The sequence below is a fragment of the Nannospalax galili genome, unplaced genomic scaffold (genome assembly GCF_000622305.1).
Source record: "Nannospalax galili isolate Female #2095 unplaced genomic scaffold, S.galili_v1.0 scaffold517, whole genome shotgun sequence".
Classification (NCBI taxonomy): Eukaryota; Metazoa; Chordata; class Mammalia; order Rodentia; family Spalacidae; genus Nannospalax; species Nannospalax galili.
In genome coordinates, this window is record NW_008340098.1 from 154,061 (window position 1) to 171,747 (window position 17,687).

The 17,687-nt window shown below is 42.2% G+C and overlaps 1 protein-coding gene across 3 annotated transcripts in view; it reads right to left on the reverse strand.

The window, feature by feature from the left end:
- Asxl2 (ASXL transcriptional regulator 2) overlaps positions 1 to 17,321 on the reverse strand; it is a 111,461-nt gene extending 94,140 nt beyond the window's left edge. For all 3 annotated transcript variants that reach the window (XM_029564455.1, XM_017798637.2, XM_008834991.3), the window contains exon 1: positions 15,649 to 17,321. Coding sequence is in view for 2 of the 3 variants with exons in the window: in XM_017798637.2 (XP_017654126.1) it covers positions 15,649 to 15,705 (57 nt within the window). In the remaining variant the exon portion in view is untranslated. The remainder of the gene's footprint in view (positions 1 to 15,648) is intronic.
- Positions 17,322 to 17,687: the final 366 nt, after the last annotated feature.

A 17,687-nucleotide genomic window follows, 5' to 3' on the forward strand; every position in this document is an offset into this window, starting at 1 on the left:
AGTGCTACAACTAATTCCCAAAATGCAATTGAATACAATATAGATTATTTATATAACAGTTCAATGCAGTGGACTATTTTTACCAATTGAGCAACTTAATGAGGCTCCTTCCAACGTGTGGCTCACTAAATAGTAAGCCATGGGGCTCTCTGCAATTAACTTGAAAAAACATTCTAAAATACCTTGGCCAGGAAGTGACAGTTATTACTTCTGATGACAATATGCTGTACCAATAGTCAATTCACATTATCTAGCCACAAAAGAAGGTCCAGGAAATAAAATCTTTGTCTAAGTAACTTGGACAACTATAAATACATACCTCTGTCTAAGAAATAACCCCCCCACCTCTATATAATTTTTTACGTTTTTCCTAGTACTTTAATGCATTAATAATTACTATGCCTAATACCAATGTAGCTTTGCATTTCTGGAATAACTTCTAATTGTAAAGCATTGTTTTATTATGCTGCTGGATTAACTATTTATACATATACTTAATAAAACTGTCCAGTTTCCTCTTTTTATCTTATTTATCATCAGGTTCAGCATGATTTACACCATGTATTTCTGCTAAATACATGGTGTTAGATACTTTCATAAACTGCTGCTCTGACAGAAAGGAAGCTAGACACAAGTATAACAAAAATTAGTCAGGTCTAGTAGCATAGGCTTGTAATTCAGCTACTGAGAAGGTTGAGACAGGAGAACCTCAAATTCAAGGCACACATGAGCTACAGATTGAGTTCAAGACCAGTTCCATACACTTATTGAGACCCTGTCTCAAAATACAGTAAAAATAAAGCTGGAGATGGTTAAGTGGTAGAACACCTGCCTACTGTATTTGAGGCCCTGAGATCAATTATCAACATAACAAAAAAATTAAAAAGATAAAAGTTTGAGCCAACAGAAATGCAGATAGATACTACTTATCCAATAAAAAATATAAATAGGTTGCTACAGAACACAGCATGAGGAACACTAAACAAACCAGGAAATAAAGGCTGTATTAAGACCCAGCAGTCAGGAGGGATATGAGTTCTAGGCCAATATGGGCAACAACAGGAAGACCATCTCTCAAAAACACAAAAGACTTGGGGCTAGGGAGATGGCTCAGCTGGTAAGAGTATTTACTACTCTTCCAGAGGACCTGTGTTCAGTTCCTAGCACCCAAATAGTGGCTAACAACTGTTTGTAACTCCAGCTCCAGGGGCTCTGCCACCCTCTCCTGCCTTCTATGGGCACTTAATGCACTTATACACTGGCAGGCAAACACTGATACATACAAAATAAAAATAATAAATCTGGAGCTGGAGAGACGGCTCAGCAGTTAAGAACACTTACTGTTCTTTCAGAGAACCTTAGTTCAATTCCCAGAACCCACTGGCAGATAACAACCACCCATAACTCCAATTTCAGGGGATCTGAAACCCCCTTCTGGCCTCTGTAAGCTTTGCACAATACAGGTACACTTAAATACAAGAAGACAATACACTCAATACACATGAAAAAATTAGTAAAATATTTTTAAAACATAAAAAAAATCTTTAAAAAACAAAAGCCAGACTGGAGAGATGGCTCAGTACTTAAGAGTACTGGCTACTCTTGCAGAGGACTCGGGTTTGATACCCAGCACACACATGGCAGCTAACAACGGTCCATAACTCCAGTTCCAGGGGAATCCAAATCCCTCTTCTGACTCCTCGGGCATTACAGGACATGGGTGCACTAAACACACATGCAGGCAATACACTCATGCACAAACATTTTTTTTAAATACCTTAAAAAAAAAACCCAAAGACTTAAAATTAAAATGCCACATCTTTCTCAAAGCCCTTGAAGGACTTTGTAGATTTCATAATGAATATCTAGCAATTCCCTGCCACAAAGAGAAAGGATAATGCTTAGGTATACTACTTTGCCCAAAACAAATCACAGATCCAAAATCATTCCAGATTATTTGCTAGTTCAATCAGAACTTCATGCGATGAACTGGGTAGTAAATGGAGATGGGAAAGTAAAACCCAAGAACTGGAGGAACAGGACTTGTCTAGCACTCTAACACATTACCTTCCCAATTCTATCTCCTTTATCTTTTCTACTCAGTCACCCCATTCCAGCTAGCCTGGCCTCCTCCACAATTCCTAGACAAATACAATTCTGCCCCAGAGCCTTTCTCTAACATATAGAATACTCCTTCCCTGGATACACACATTTTCTTTAAATATTTGTCTGGTCTTGGTGAGGCCCACCCTCAACATCCAATTCAAATTTCAAACTACTGTCCCACCAACCCAGCCTTTTCTAGTTGTCCAGCTCTATTTTCCCTCACATTACTTATCACTAGGTATTACATACTGTGTAAGTAATTTATCACTTTCACCACCTTTCACCCATACTCACAATGAATGTTCCATTCAGGCAGGGACTTTCTTGTTCCTCATTTATTCACTAACACATTCACATATCCTACAACAGGGTTATGCATAAATTAAGTGCTCAATAGCTAAATTATAACTTCATATGATATACCTCCAAAAATATGACAGTAAGATTTAGTGGTTAGCAATTGGCCCTACCCTAAACCAACCTAAGACTTTCACAAAAGATCTGGTCCCTCCATTAGTTTACAAAGGTAAAAGCCTCATTTTTTTTCCTTAAGGGCTGGGATGTGGTTACCTAGACTGGCCACGAGTGACCCCCATATATCACCTCTTACCTCAACTTGAGGAACTACAATCACTCAGCACATTCAACCAAACATGACTTTCTTACTGCCTATCTTCCAAAAAGTCTGCCATTCTGGAAAGAAAAATATCTTAAGCCATAATATGGCTTAAAAATACCCAAATAAGGGGCCAGAAAGATGGCTCAGTGGTTAAAAACACTGGTTGTTCTTCCAGAAGACCCGGGTTCAAATCCCAGCACCCACATGGCAGCTAACAACTGTCTGTAACTCCAGTCTCAGGGAATCCAACAGCCTCTTCTGACCTCCGCAGGCATTGCATGACATGGGTGCATTTACCTACATGCAGACAATACACACATACACATAAAATTTAAAAAACAACAACAACAACAACAACAACAAAAAACAAATAAGCCAGGCATGGTGGCGCATGCCTTTGATATCAGCACTTGGGAGGCAGAGGCAGAGGCAGGAGGATCTCTGTTAATTCAAGGACAGCCTGGTCTCCATAGTGAATCCAGGAAACCCTGGCTACAAGGAAATCCTGTCTCAAATAGACAAAAAAAAAAAAAAAAAAACCAAATATTATAAAAGACAAAAGGATAAAGATCCAAGCAAATCTCTAACAGAATAAACACAAAAAAAATCAGTAAGCAGATATATCATCATCATCAAATTCCTAAACAGTAAAGATTAAAACCTTATATATAACCAACAAAAACTACAGAATTCATTTAGGGAATCAACGATTAGAAAACTATACAACCAGATGTGTCTCACTGGGAACCACAAAGGTCAGAAGACAAAGATCCAAGCAAATCTCTAACAGAATAAACACAAAAAAAATCAGTAAGCAGATATATCATCATCATCAAATTCCTAAACAGTAAAGATTAAAACCTTATATATAACCAACAAAAACTACAGAATTCATTTAGGGAATCAACGATTAGAAAACTATACAACCAGATGTGTCTCACTGGGAACCACAAAGGTCAGAAGACAAAGGATCAGTTTTTCTTTTATTTTTAGACAGGGTTTTCCTATAGCCACAATTGGCCTGGAATGTGCTATATAGACTAGGCTGGCCTCAACCTCACAGAGATTGGCTTGTCTCTGTCTCCCAAGTGGGATTGAAGGTGTGTTACCATACCAAGCTTTTATTTTTGTTTTGAGACATCCACCCAGGTACTGTGGCAAACATCTGGAATCCCAGCACTCTAAGAAGCTCGGGCAGGAAAAACCAGTCTAGGCTATGTAGGAAGACCCTGTACAAAACAAAACAGAACATTCTTCAGGAAATGAAGGTAAAATAAAGTTAGTCTCCTATGGAGCATGTACAGAGTAGAAAGAAAAAAAATTAAAAAATAAAAACAGAACACTAAGGGTAAGAATTATTCTTCAAAAAAGTCCTCCTTGCAAAAACTGGCCATGAGCTGGTATCTGAGAATTTGGATTAGGAGAACAAAGTGTTCCTAAATAATCCATGGGGTTTACATGAACATCTGCTTTCCTTCTAGAATTATGACACATGCTAACCCATCCCCAATAAAAACTCCTTGACATGAATTTCCTGACATTTTTATTTCTAGTCACAATTCTTAAGTGGCGGAATTAAGAACACTGTGATCCCACTGAGAAAAGAATCTTGAGATCTTCCTCAAAATTTCAATCCAGAAATTATTTTCCCTTTGCTTACTTTGAGTTCTTTTTGTGTCTACATGTTCATATGTGTGCACATACATGTGTGCATGCCTGTGCGTGGAGGCCAGAGGTTAACCTTGGGTATAATTAGTTCCCTATAAGGCATTCACCTTATCTCTTGAAACAAGGGTTTCTCACTGGGTCCTGTGGCTAGCCAATTAGATTGGGCTGCCTGCCTATCTGACATATCAGTTTAGGAGATGTCTGCCTCTGCCTCCCCTCTCTTAGAAATACAAGCACACGCTACCACACCCGACTTTCTATGTGGGTACTAAGGATCCTAACTCAGGCCCTCATACTGGGCAGGAAGCACTTAAACCAACAAAACTCCTGTTTTGTTTTTATTTTCTTGAGACAAGGACTCATGCTGCCTGAATGGCCTTCAACTCCAGATCCTGTGGCCATCTCCCAAGTGCTGAGATTATAGGCCTGTGCCAAAGTCTCTTGCTTCCATCATGCCCAACTTTGATTTGAATTCTTTACTATAATAAATAAGTTATTAGTATAACTAAAAGCTGAGTACCATGTGTCTTCTTAAAGAATAACCAAACCTGGAGGTGGTCCCCGAGATCTCCCCCACAAAGAGAAACCAAGAGTCCGTTGCTAGGAGACAATGTCCTAAAAGAATATCTGAAAGTTCTCCAGGCAGGAAAGAAATGCTACCAGAGGGCATCTGAAACTTCAAGAATGAAAGAACAGGACAGGCATAGCAGCCTATTCTAGCACTTGGGAGATAGAGGCAGAAACTATACATACATGTATGCATACCTGTGTGTGGAAGCCAGACACTCTGTATGCCAAGCAAGCACAGTACCAGGTGAATAATGAGTAAATCATTGCAAAGAGAGAAAAGAACTGAGGAGACTAAAAAACTGTAGGGTATTATTCAATAGCTTGTTTAGTAATAACTCGATTTTAAATAAATTATTCCTATGGATAATGAGTGGCTTCTCCCTCTTTCTTCCTTGTTTTTTGTTTTTGAGGCAGGATCTCACTTTGTAATCTAGGCTGGCCTGGAATTTAACAGTGTATCCCAGGCTGGCCTCTACCCAAGACAGTTCTACTTTTTAGCCTCCAGAATACTGGGATTATAACTGTGAACCACCATTCTTGGCTCTGATAAAATGTATTAACATACTATGAAGTTTTCCTATCATATGTATTTATATCTTTTTGTAAAAAGAAATGGATAAAATAGAAAAATAATTTTTGTTCTAGTGTGGGTGTGATAACTTACACCTATAATGCCAACACCAGAGTTGCTGAGGCAGGATTGCCAAGAGTTTGAGGCAACATGGGTTATAGTGAATTCTAGACCAAACTGGTCTATAGTGAAGATCCTGTCTCAAAAAACAGAAAAGGGAAGGAAAAAAAAAAAAATAAGCAAAATGGCCATGTGGACAGCACTGTGCAAGGAGGACATGTGGTAAGGAATGGCAGGCAGCTTCTAGGAGCTGAGTGAGTCTTGGTTAAATGCCAACAGAGAACAGACACTGAGTCCTGCAAAAGAAAGGGGCTGGGATCTGATAATGAGTGACTTTAAAATTAGGAACCAAGGCTCAGATGAGTTCATATTCTAAAGTGACACTTTGATTTTCATAGTGTAGTGTGATTCTAAGCAGAAGACTGGCTAATCTACATGGAGTCCTGACACACAGAAATTGTGAGATAAATGTATATTGCTTTAACCTAAGTTTGGTAGTAAACTTTATAGTCATGAATAAAACAAACATATTGTGGGGCTACAGAGAGTACCAGAGTTCAATGCCAAGCATCCACGTCAGTGGCTCACAACCACCTGTAATTCTAGCTCTAGGGCATCTGAAGCCCTCTTTTGGTCTCTGGGCACCTGCATGTATGTGCATATAGTCATACAGACACATATGCAGAAATAAAAATTAAATGCATTGCTGAAGCTGCATAGTGGTAAATTAATAATAGTAACACAGTTTGAGAGTGTTAAAGGAGCAGGGTCGGCCTTAAAAACAGTTTGGCCTCAGTGTCTAAAGATGGTAGATAGGGACTGGAGAGATGACTCAGTGGTTAAGCATGTACTGCTCTTGCAGAGGACCCGAGTTCCTTTAGTAGCATCCATGTAGGGCAGCTTACAACCACCTGTAGTGCTAGTTCCAGGGGATCTGACACCCTCTTCTGGACTCCATGGGACCTTGCATTCACATGATGTATGTGAATATACACAGATTCACAGATACACAAATAATTAAAAATAAAATCTAAAAAATTAAAGTAAATCTTAAGATGATGTGTAAAACAAAAACATTTACAGGTGAATAATAAGTCATTGCAAAAAGAGAAAAGAACTGAGGAGACTAAAAAGCTGTAGGGTATAGGGGGCTGGAGAGATGGCTCAGTGGTTAAGAGCACTGACTGCTCTTGCAGAGGACCCATTTTTGATTCCCAGCACCCACACGGCAGCTATGAACCGTCTTTAACTCCAGTTCCAGGGGAATCCAAAGCCCTCTTCTGACCTGCATCAATGCATGACATGGGTACACTCACATACATGCAATCAATACACACATACGCATAAAATAAAAATAGTATTTTTTTAAAAAGAGTCTTACCATGTAACCCTGACTGGTCTGGAACTTGCTATGTAGGCCAGACTGACTTTGAACTTACAGCCATCCTGTGAGCCACCACGTCTGGTTTATTTTTTTTACTTTTTTAAATACATTATTTAAGTGCCCCCATGACATGTGATGCCTGAGGAGGTCAGAAGAGGGAGTCAGATCCCTTGAAACTGGAGTTACGGACAGTTGTTAGCAGCCATATGAGTGCTGGGAATTGAACCCTGACCCTTTGCAAAAACATCAGTGCTCTTAACTGCTGAGGCCCTACTTTTAATTTTTTTTTTAGCAGTAGTGTTTTATATGCAACAATGAGTTTGATTATGACATTTTCATAAATATGTATTTTGATCATATTGACCCCCCATTACCCTTTCTTGGCCCCTCCCACTCTTGCTGATCACCTTCCAACTAGTCAGTCCCCCTTCTACTTCCATGTCTTTTAACCACTGGGCCAACTCTCCAGCCCTTAAAATTCTTTTTAAAAAATTTTATTTTATGTGTATGAGTATTCTGCCTGCATGTGTGTAAGTATGTAAGTGCCCCTGTGTTGTGGAAGCCAGAAGATGGTGTTAGATCCCCTGGAATTGGAGTTACAAATGGTTGTTAAAACCACCATGTGAATAAATGCTGGGAGCCAAACCTGAATCCTCTGGAAGAGCAGTCAGGGATCTTAACCACTGAGACATCTCTCCAATGTGCCCCCCTCCTCCTTTTTTTGGTCTTTTTGAGGCACAGTCTCCCAGTAGCCCCAGCTGCCCTGGAACTTGCTATGTAAACCAGACTAGCCTTGAACTCAAAGAGATTCGCCTGCCTCTGCTTCCCAAGGGCTGGGACTAAAGGCATGCATCACCACGCACAGCAACTTTTTTGTTTGTTTGTTTTTTAAAAGACAGAATCTCATGGAGTCTTGGATTCCATTCTTAGCACTGCATAAATCCCAGAACCACATAAACCAGGCATGGTGGCACAAGGCTGAAATCCCAGCACTCAGGAGGATAAGGAGTTCAAGGTCATCCTCAGTTGCATAGCAAGTTGGAGGCCAGCCTAGGCTATATGAGATCCTCTCAAAATCTAAATAAATAAAAGTGCTTAATTTATAATTTTTTAAAAGAGCTTCTAGTGCAAGCTGAATTCAGCCCTCACACTCATTTATAAAGTAGAGGACAACTTTCGAATTTCTGATTTTCCTGTCTCCACTTAAGCCCTTCCATTATGGGCATATGCCACCACATCCCACTTACCAGGTTAAGTTTATGTGAATAGATCAGTTTATGTATGCTAAGCAAGCACTCCATAGACTGAGCTACATCACCAGCCCCTAATTTATTATTTTTGAATGGGGAAAATATTTAACAGTCCTCCAAACCCAGAAAGATTAAAAGGTAATGACTGATCAACTTGATTACATTAACATTAAAAATATTATATGTAGGAGGCTAGAGAAATGGCTTAGCAGTTAAAAGCAATTCCTGCTCTTTCAGGACCCAAGTTCAGTTGCCAGCAACCACCTGTAACTCTGGCTGCAGATCTGAGGCCCTTTTCTGGCCTCCACAGGTACCTGAATACAAGTGGCACACACACACATACACGATTTTTAAAATTTTTATTTTATGTGTATGAGTGTACTGTCTGCATATAGGTAGGTGCATCAGGTTCCCTGGAACTAGAGTTACAGACAGTTGTTAGCCACCAGGTGGGTGCTGGGTCCTCTACAAGAGCAGTCAATGCTCTTAACTGCTAAGTCATCTCTTTAGCACTCCACACAATTTTTTTAAAACCAGGAAATAAGATGAAAAAAAGGCAAAAGATCTGAATAGTCAAGTTTATCAGGAAAAATACAGGCCAGGTATGGTGATGCATACCCTTAATCCCAGCACGCAGGAGGCAGAGGCAGAGGCAGGTCAACATAGTGGCCTACTGGGACTACAGGAGACCCTGTCTCAAAACAAACAAAAACCCCCACAAAACAACAAAGTACAAAGAGCCAGGCATGTTGGTATGCACATGTAATCTAAGCTACTTGGAGACTGAGTCAGGAAGACTTAAAATTCAGGGTCATCCTGGGCTACACAGTAAGTCCAAGTCTAGTCTGGGCGACTTAGTGAGATTGTCTCAAAAGTAAAATGAGCGGTGAATATAGCTCAGTGGTAGAGCAGTTGCCTAACACAAGGCCCAGAGTTCAATCACCAGTTCTTGGGAGGTGGGGGAAGGCTGTTATACTAATAGTCAATAAGCATTGGAAGTTACTTTACATCCCTATTATCCAATGATAGCCACTAGCCATACGCCTAGCAGCTATTTTAAATGCAGTTCTTTAACCACACTACCCAATGAAGGTGTTCAATGTCCATGTGATGATGAATGGTTTATCATGTGACAACACAGATATTGTTATGAGAAGTGTCTTCCCAAAAGGCTCAAGTGGTGAAGGCTTGGTTCCCACTTTTCAGAGGTGGGGATTCGGAGAAGTGCATGGATCATGAGGGCATGACTTCATCAATGGATAAATCCATGGATCAATCTGTAATTTGACAGCTTTATTGGGAGACTAGTAAAAAATATCAGGAGGTGAGGTCTGGTTGCAGGAAGTAGGTCTTTGGGGGAGGGGGCACATGCACCTTGTCCTTAGCTAGTGTGTGTCTGTCTGTCTCTCTCAATCCCTCCCTCCCTCTCCAAGAGAGCTTGTCTCAAGGGGGGCAGATATTTAAGTATTGACATAAAAATACTCATGATATTCACAAAGAAAGAAAATCAGAGAACTATGTAACACATACAAACATACACACACATCCGTTTGCATATTTAACAAGATGTGAACCATGGCTAATTTCAGTATGGTTAACTAAGTATTTTTAAGATTTCAGTCTACATACTTTTCAGTATACTAACTCAACCAGAATTAACTACTTACCTCAGTTCTTGGGGTTTTTTTTCTTCTTTGATTTATTTTTTTTATGGGGCTTTTGGCTACTCTAACATTCCCCCTTCTGAAGAGGTAACCCTAAAATCTTTTAAGGATTAGATAAAAGCTCCCAAATATTTTTGGCCTTTGGAATAGAGTAGGTTGCTAAGAGGCCCAAAGACATTGTGAGTTTTAGCCAAGAAACTGGCTACTTTTCTTTGGGGTCTTTTTACCCTAACTGCCTAGCCAATTCCTACCTCCTATTCTTATCACAAGTTCTTAGTGTTTTTTTTTAAAAAGAAAAATATTGAGTATGGGGCTGGAGAGATGACTCAGCGGTTAAGAGCACTGGCTGCTCTTACAGAGGACAGGGGTTCGACTGCTAGCACCCACATGATGGCTAACAACCATCTGTAACTCCAGTTCCAGGGGATCTGACGCCTTCTTTCTAACCTCCAAGGGCACTGCATGACACAGTAGGGAAGACTTCTGAAAACTTGAGGTTGTTTTCTCAACTCCCATCTAATTCTAGGAGAGATGCGGGAGTAGCTCCTTTAATAGAAAGAAAAAAAAAAAAAAAATCCACCCCCTCCCCTTATTTCTCTGAACAGGGTCTGGCTACTTCGCCCAAGCTAGCCTTAAAAATCAAGATTCTCCTACCTCTGCCTCCTGAGTGTTGAGATTACAACCCTACGCCTAGAACAACCCTACCCCTAGAAATTTTAATGTAGGTATCCAAAAAAGATTTTTATTTTCTTCTGCGTTCAACAAGGTAGGAGGTATATGGACATTCAGAACAGGAATGTAAAATAGAACAAAGGAGTGGGGAGATAGCTAAATGGATAAAGCACTTACAGCACAAGCATTAAGGACCAGAGTTCAGATCTCCAGAACCCACATAAAAATCCAGGTGGGCACGGTGTCCACCCCACCTAAATATCAACACTTGAGAAGTGGAGCCATCACCCCTGGGCAAGCTGGCTAGTTAGGCCTATAGTAAAAGTGACAAGCTTCAGGTTCAGTGAGAGACCATGTCTCAGTAACTAGAGAACTATTAAAGGAGATATCTAGAGTCAACCTCTAGCCTCCACACACATACACAGGTGCATGCCCCCACACAAGATAAGACCCAGGCTCAGTTCCCAGCACCCATATGGCTAACAGCCACCCAAAACTCCAGTTCCAAGGGATCTGACACTCTCTTTTTGGCTTCCAAAGGCACCAGGCACAGGCATGCGGCCCATACCTACGTGCAGGAAAAACACTCCTATACATTTTTTAAAAATCTTTTTTTTAAGGAAAGAAATTAATTTTTTTTTTTTTAGTCTTTTTGAGACAGGGTCTCCCTATAGACCCCAGCTGACCTGGAACTCACTGTGTAGACCAGGCTGGACTTGAACTCACAGAGATCCGCCTGCCTCTGCCTCCCAAGTGCTGGGATTAAAGGCATACGCCAATATGCCCGGCACAAGAAATTAATTTTAAAAAACAAAAGCAAGATGGCTCAGTGGTTAAGAACACTGGTTATTTTTGCAGAAGACCCAGGTTTGAATCCCAGCACCCACATGGCAGCTAACAACTGTTTGTAACTCCAGTCCCAGGGGATCTGACACCCTCTTCTGACCTCCTCGGGCATTGCTGGACACAACATAGGTGCACTTACCTACATGCAGGCAATATACGCATACACATAAAATAAGAGAAATAAAAATTCAAAACAAAACAAAAAAAGCAAAATACAAACCCAAAAATGGGTTGGTGAGATAACTCCATGGGTTAAAGGCACTTGCTATGTAAGCCTGAGAACCTGAGTTTGATCCTGGGAACACATATTTAAAAAGCCAGGTTGTGAGCTGGACATAGTGGTACACACCTTTAATCTCAGCATTGGGGAGGGAGAGGCAGGTGGTTCTCTGTGAGATGGAGACCAGTCTGGTCTACACAATGAGTTCCAGGCCAGCTGGGGCTACATACAGGGAAACCCTGCCTCAAAAAAAAGGAAAAAACAAAACAAAACAAAAAAAACCTATCTGGTATGTTACTGGTCATGACTACAACCTCATATTAACAGCACTCCCTGAAACAAGTTAGCTCTAGAATGCAAAAACACAAAAACTGTTTCCTTGATGAACCTGTTCTACCCTACATAAGTAGGGTGTTTTCAAGACTTTGACTACTAGAAGAAAAAAGTTTCACTGTTATTTTTACTTATACTGGGCTTTATATAATTGCCAGTACCAAATAAAAATACCAAGCTACTAATATGCCAGTCCCCTCAGAAACTCTCAATCTTTTAAACACTATTACTCACAGACTGGAGAGATACCCCAGCCATTAAGAGCATGTACTGCTCTTCCAGTGGACTGGAGATCAATTTCCAGCAACCATATGTGTGGCTCACAACTGCCTGTAACTCCAGCTCCATGGGGATCTGATGCCTCTGGCTTCTGAGAGCACCTGCACTCAGATGCACATACCCACCCACAGATATACACACATAAAAATGAAAATTTTAAGCACTATTATTAGCTACAGCATGAAATAAGCAAAGTACTAACATAATAGCAAGAAAGTCAGTGCAAACTAATTCTTCCTATTTATATCACAATCTCCTAGTGATTATCTTACCCAAAGAGATCATGAATTAGAAAGTCTTCATCTAGAGACTGAGTCAGGCATAGTGGCATATGCCAGGCCTATAATCCCAGTACAGGGGAGGCTGAGACAAGAGATCATCTTAAATTCAAGGTCAGTCTGAACTACACAGTGAGTTCTAGGACTACAGAATGGGGGGTGGGGGGAGGATACAGAGTCTGCTGGGCATGTCTGTAATCACACTGCTTCAAATGCTGAGGACAGCCTGGGCTATAATGAAACATGGTCTCAAAACAAACTTAACAAATAAACAGGTTCTAGTTAATTCACATAAGTTTGGGGTCTGCTTACTTTTAACTAAATTTTTTTTTCTTTGAAAATTTTATTTATATTATTCTATGTTTATGAGTGTGTCATCTGCATGTGTTAAGTGCACCTGTGTCATGAAGTGCCTGAGGGCAGAAAAGGGCACTGGATCCTGTAGAACTGGAGTGATAAGACAGTTGTTAGCTGCCATGTGGGTGCTGGGATTTGAACCCAGGTCTTCTCCAAGAACAGCCAGTGCTCTTAACCACTAAGCCATCTCTTCAGCCCTAAATTTTCTTCCTTTTCTTTCTTTCTTCCTCCCTTTCTTTCTTTTAGTAACAGGAAGCAGTTGTGAAGTATCCCTAAAGTAGAAAGTAAAACAGTCTTCCATGGAGGAGCAACTCCTTACCATCAAAAAATTATTTCTAGGGGCCTCTGCGGGCATTGCACCTAAACACATGCAGGCAATATTCTCATGTGCATAAAATAAAAATTGCCTTTAATCCCAGCACTCAGGAGGCATAAATATCTGCAAGATGGAGGCCAGACTGGACTACATAGTGAGTTCCAGGCCAGCTGGGGTTTCAGGGAGACCCTGTCTCAAAAAGACAAAAAATACTAAAATTAAGTAAAATATTAAAAAAATATATTTCTAGGAGCTGGAGAAATGGTTCAGCAGTTAAGAACACTGGCTTAACTCTTGCAGAGGACCCGAGTTTGATCCCAGCCCCAATATGGCGGCTAACTACAGTCTTTAACTCTAGCTCCAGGGGAATCCAACACCATCTTCTGACTTCCGTGTGCACTGCATGACACAGGTGCGCTTATATACATGCAGGCAATACACTCATACACATAAATAAAAATATTTTTAAAAATTATTTCTAGGCTGGGCATGGTGGTGCATGCCTTTAATTTAGCACGCAGGAGGGCAGGCAGGATCTCTGTGAGTTCGAGGCCAGTCTGGTCTCCATAGGGAATCCAGGCCAGCTGTAACTAGAGAGAAACCCTGTCTCAAAAAAAGATTAAAAAAAAGACCAAAAAAAAATATTTCTAGACTTTTATCTTTTAGAGGGAAACTATCTGTAGTTTCAAAGATACATTCTAAGTGGGCAGGGGATGTAACTCAGTCAATAGAATACATGACGCTCTAGTTTCTATTTCAGCACGCCATACACTGGGCATAGTAGTATACACCTGGAATCAAAATGCAGAGGCAAGAAGACTTAAGTCAGAGTTAGAGATCAACTCGGTCTGCATGATACTCTGTACCAAAATTAAATGAATATATGCATATACATATATAGTAAGTGAAAACATTCAACAAATAAGTACTAATATGGCGTTGGAGAGATAGCTTAGTAGTTCAGAGCATGCTTACTGTGGCCTGCTGAGAACTCGGCATTCACTCACTTCCGTAAGTTCCTGCATCCTTGGGCAACAGTCACATACATGGTGCACGTACATGCAGGCCAACACTCATAAACATAAAAAAATACTTCAACTCTCTGACACATAGAGTTTACAAAACATGCACATGGTTTACAAAACAAATCCTAATTGAATTAGCAGTACAATCGAGATTTGGGGAAACAAATAAGACTAGGCATTAATATATTAAAATTAACAGACACAGCTGGAGTGAATTGATTTCTTATTTTCTTCTTTATACTTTTCGCAATTTCCCCATGACAAACTCTGAAAAATCTCATGTAAAAAAATAAACAAGGGCCCAATGAGAAGGCCCAGTGGGTAAAGTGCTTGCCACCAAGCCTGACGATCTGAGTTCAAATCTTTAAAATCCCCATGAAAGAGAACTTCCCTCTGATCACACTGGGCACCACAGCATGCCCATCTTCCCTCCCCCCCCAAAAAAGTTTTTAAAAATGATAAAAATAAACCATATGACCTATAAGGGTTCGTTTTGAAGGACTCACTATGCTATCTACTTAGATGATGTCACTTTCTCACACTGAAATGCCACTGTTTAATGCCCTATTGCACCTCCAATGATGGCGTGAACTTCACTTTCTCCTAAAACACCTTTTAGATTTCTTTTTACAACAGAGTTTCTCAGTAATCCTCACTGTTGTTTTTAAACTGAGTTCTAAATTTCCATTTAACAAAACGGGGAGGGGGGCTGCCCCCTAATCCCAACTTCTTCAGGCCAGGTCTGGCTTAAAGAAAGGCGAAGGCAGGGTAAACTACACCTCCCACCATGCATTGCTGCCTTGTTCAGACTAGGTCTCTACGGAAACAGAAAAAAAAAATTCTACAAGTCCCACCTGTTACTTCGTTTCTAAACACCTCCCGCACTTTCAGCTCCGACGGCAAACACAAACAAAAGCCTCGTGACCTCCGGTAGGCTCCGAACGCCAGATAAGCAAGAGGCCCCAGGTGGGACGGCATATCTGCCGCGGCAGGGGAGAGCCCGACGCTCCCCTCTTCTTTCCGGGGCTGGATGCACGCACCAGCCTCCTCCTGTCTGCATCCAATGGGGGCTCTCCAAGGCGCGCAAGGAGGAGAACCGGTTACTGAGCGCGCAACACCCTTCCTCGGTGCCGGGGCGGGAGCTACCACAGACTGGGGGCGACATCGACATGACCCCGACCAGCAGCTCCGTAGCACCCAGAGGACCGTTCGCAGGAGCCACGAGAAGCCGCAGCCGCGCGGCGACCCCCTTCCGCCTGCGCAGCGGCCTCCTCGGGGCTGGACGCCCCGACCCCTACCGCCGCCCTGAGCGCGCGCTTTCGTGCCCCTCAGCCCGGTCGTGCGGCCAAGTGACCTCCGCTTCCCTGCGACGGGCGGCGAGCGGGGAAACCAACCGGCTCCGGCCTTCCCCTCCGCTCCCTCCGCCTTACCGTCTTGGCGGCCTCCGCCCAGGTCCTGCCCTTCTTCCTACGGCCCTTTTCCCTCATGTCGGGTCTTGAACGAACTGGGAGGCTGCTGTGCCCCGGCTCCGGCCGCCCTCCCTTGCCTGCTCTGCCCTGTGTGGCTTTTCCCGCGGTACCGGGAAAGGTGGGAGAAAGGGGAAGTCGCACCGCAAGAACAACCTAACGGAGGAAACAGCCGAGGAGGCACGCGGGGTGGGGGGAGGGTGTCTACGGGGCGGCTGGTCCTGCTGCCGTTGCCACTGCTACCGCCGCTGCCATATTGGGTTCTTACTGTACAGGCAGCCCCGATGGTCATGTGACCGCTCCCGCGCGGCCGTCACTACTGTACGCAGCCAGCCGCGCGAACGAGCGCGCAAAAGCGCGCGCCCCCAGCCCCCGGAGCGAGAGCGCCGGCAGTCCTGCGCGCTTCGCCACCTCCCCGCACTTCCGGTCTCCGGCTCACTGGAGCATGCGCAGGACTGAGGGCTGTCGGCAGGGAAGATCCGCCTGCGGAAGCGGAACCTGACCTTTCTGGGAAGGCGTACTGAGTGGTTGCAAACCGCGTGCCAGGTGCTGTATTGCCCTTGGAGACTGAAAAAAGCTATTGTGCTCCCTCGAGCGATCTTGCCAACCACCACTTCTAATAACCTTAGTGTTTTGTTTCTTCATTTATGATTTTATATTTTGGCAGAGGCTCATATAGCTGAGGCTGGTCTCGAACTTAGATACTGCACAGCCATGCCTTTATGTTCATTTTTACAAAGGTTATCCTGTTGAAAATGTACGGCTGTTCTTGTCTACATAGTAATCCCATTCAATAGATAAAATGGGTTAGATTGATTTACCAAACTCTTGAATCTAGAATGTGGAGAAACCAAATCCGTTTAGGAGCCACTAGTAACCACATTGACATTTTTTACATGGGATTGGTTTCAACAAAGACAGAAATGGTGTCTTACCTCAGTGAGCTCAGTCCATGGTACAGTGCCTATATGTATCAGGCATCCAGAAAATATTTGCTGAATGATTCACCTTTGTCTGGTCAGAAACCATTATTCATAATGTCTGAAACACCCTCCTGAAAGATTCAGAATATGGCACTTTACCTTATTTGTCCTTTTAAACAATGTAAAGTGTGTGTGAAGGGGTTGGGGGTATGGTTCAATGACAAAGCTCCCCTCTCTGCCCCATGGTCACCTGCCCTCTACCACTTAGCTATATTCCCAGTCATTTTTCACCTTCATTTTGAGGCAGAGTCTCTCTAACCTAAGCAGACTGGTCTTGAACTCACTCTGTAGCCCAAGCAGGCTTTGAACTTGGCATCCTCATCCCTGAGCCTTTGGAGTAGCTGGAATTACAGGCCTGTACCATGAAGACCCAACTCTAGTGGTAACCTTTTGTCTAGTATGTAGGAGGTCCCTAGATAGTTTTCAGAAGTTCATGGAACCCCTTACATTATTGGCAATATTTTGTGTGTGAAAAGCAGGGGTGGTGGTATACACGTGAAATCCTAGCACCGAGGAGACAGGAGGATTACAAGTTTAAAGCCATTCTCTGCTACAAAATTGAGTTCCAGGCCAGCTTTAGCTACATGAGACCCTGACTCAAAAAAAGGGAAAAAAAGAGTAATAAACATTGTGTGCAATAAATGTGGACTTTTGGGGGAAAAGAAAAAGATTCATAACTTTTTCTCAATTTTTTTTAGTTTTTCTTTTAATGTGTGTGTGTGTGTGTGTCTTATGGATGACTGTGGAGGCCAGAAGAGGGCATCACATCCTCTGCAGCTGGAGGTACAGGTGATGTGGGTGGGGTGTGAGGAACTGAATTCAAGTCCTCAGGAAAAGCAGCAAGGGCTCTTAACTGTTGAGAAATCTCTCTAGTCTCTATTTTTAAATTTGTATTTAGTTGTGCTAGGGATCAAATCCAGGACTTTAACATGCAGGGAAGTACTCAGCCAAAGAACTTTCATCTCCACCCCTCAGTTTTCAAAAAGAAAAAAAAATGTTAGTAAGTTTGAGAGGCATTCA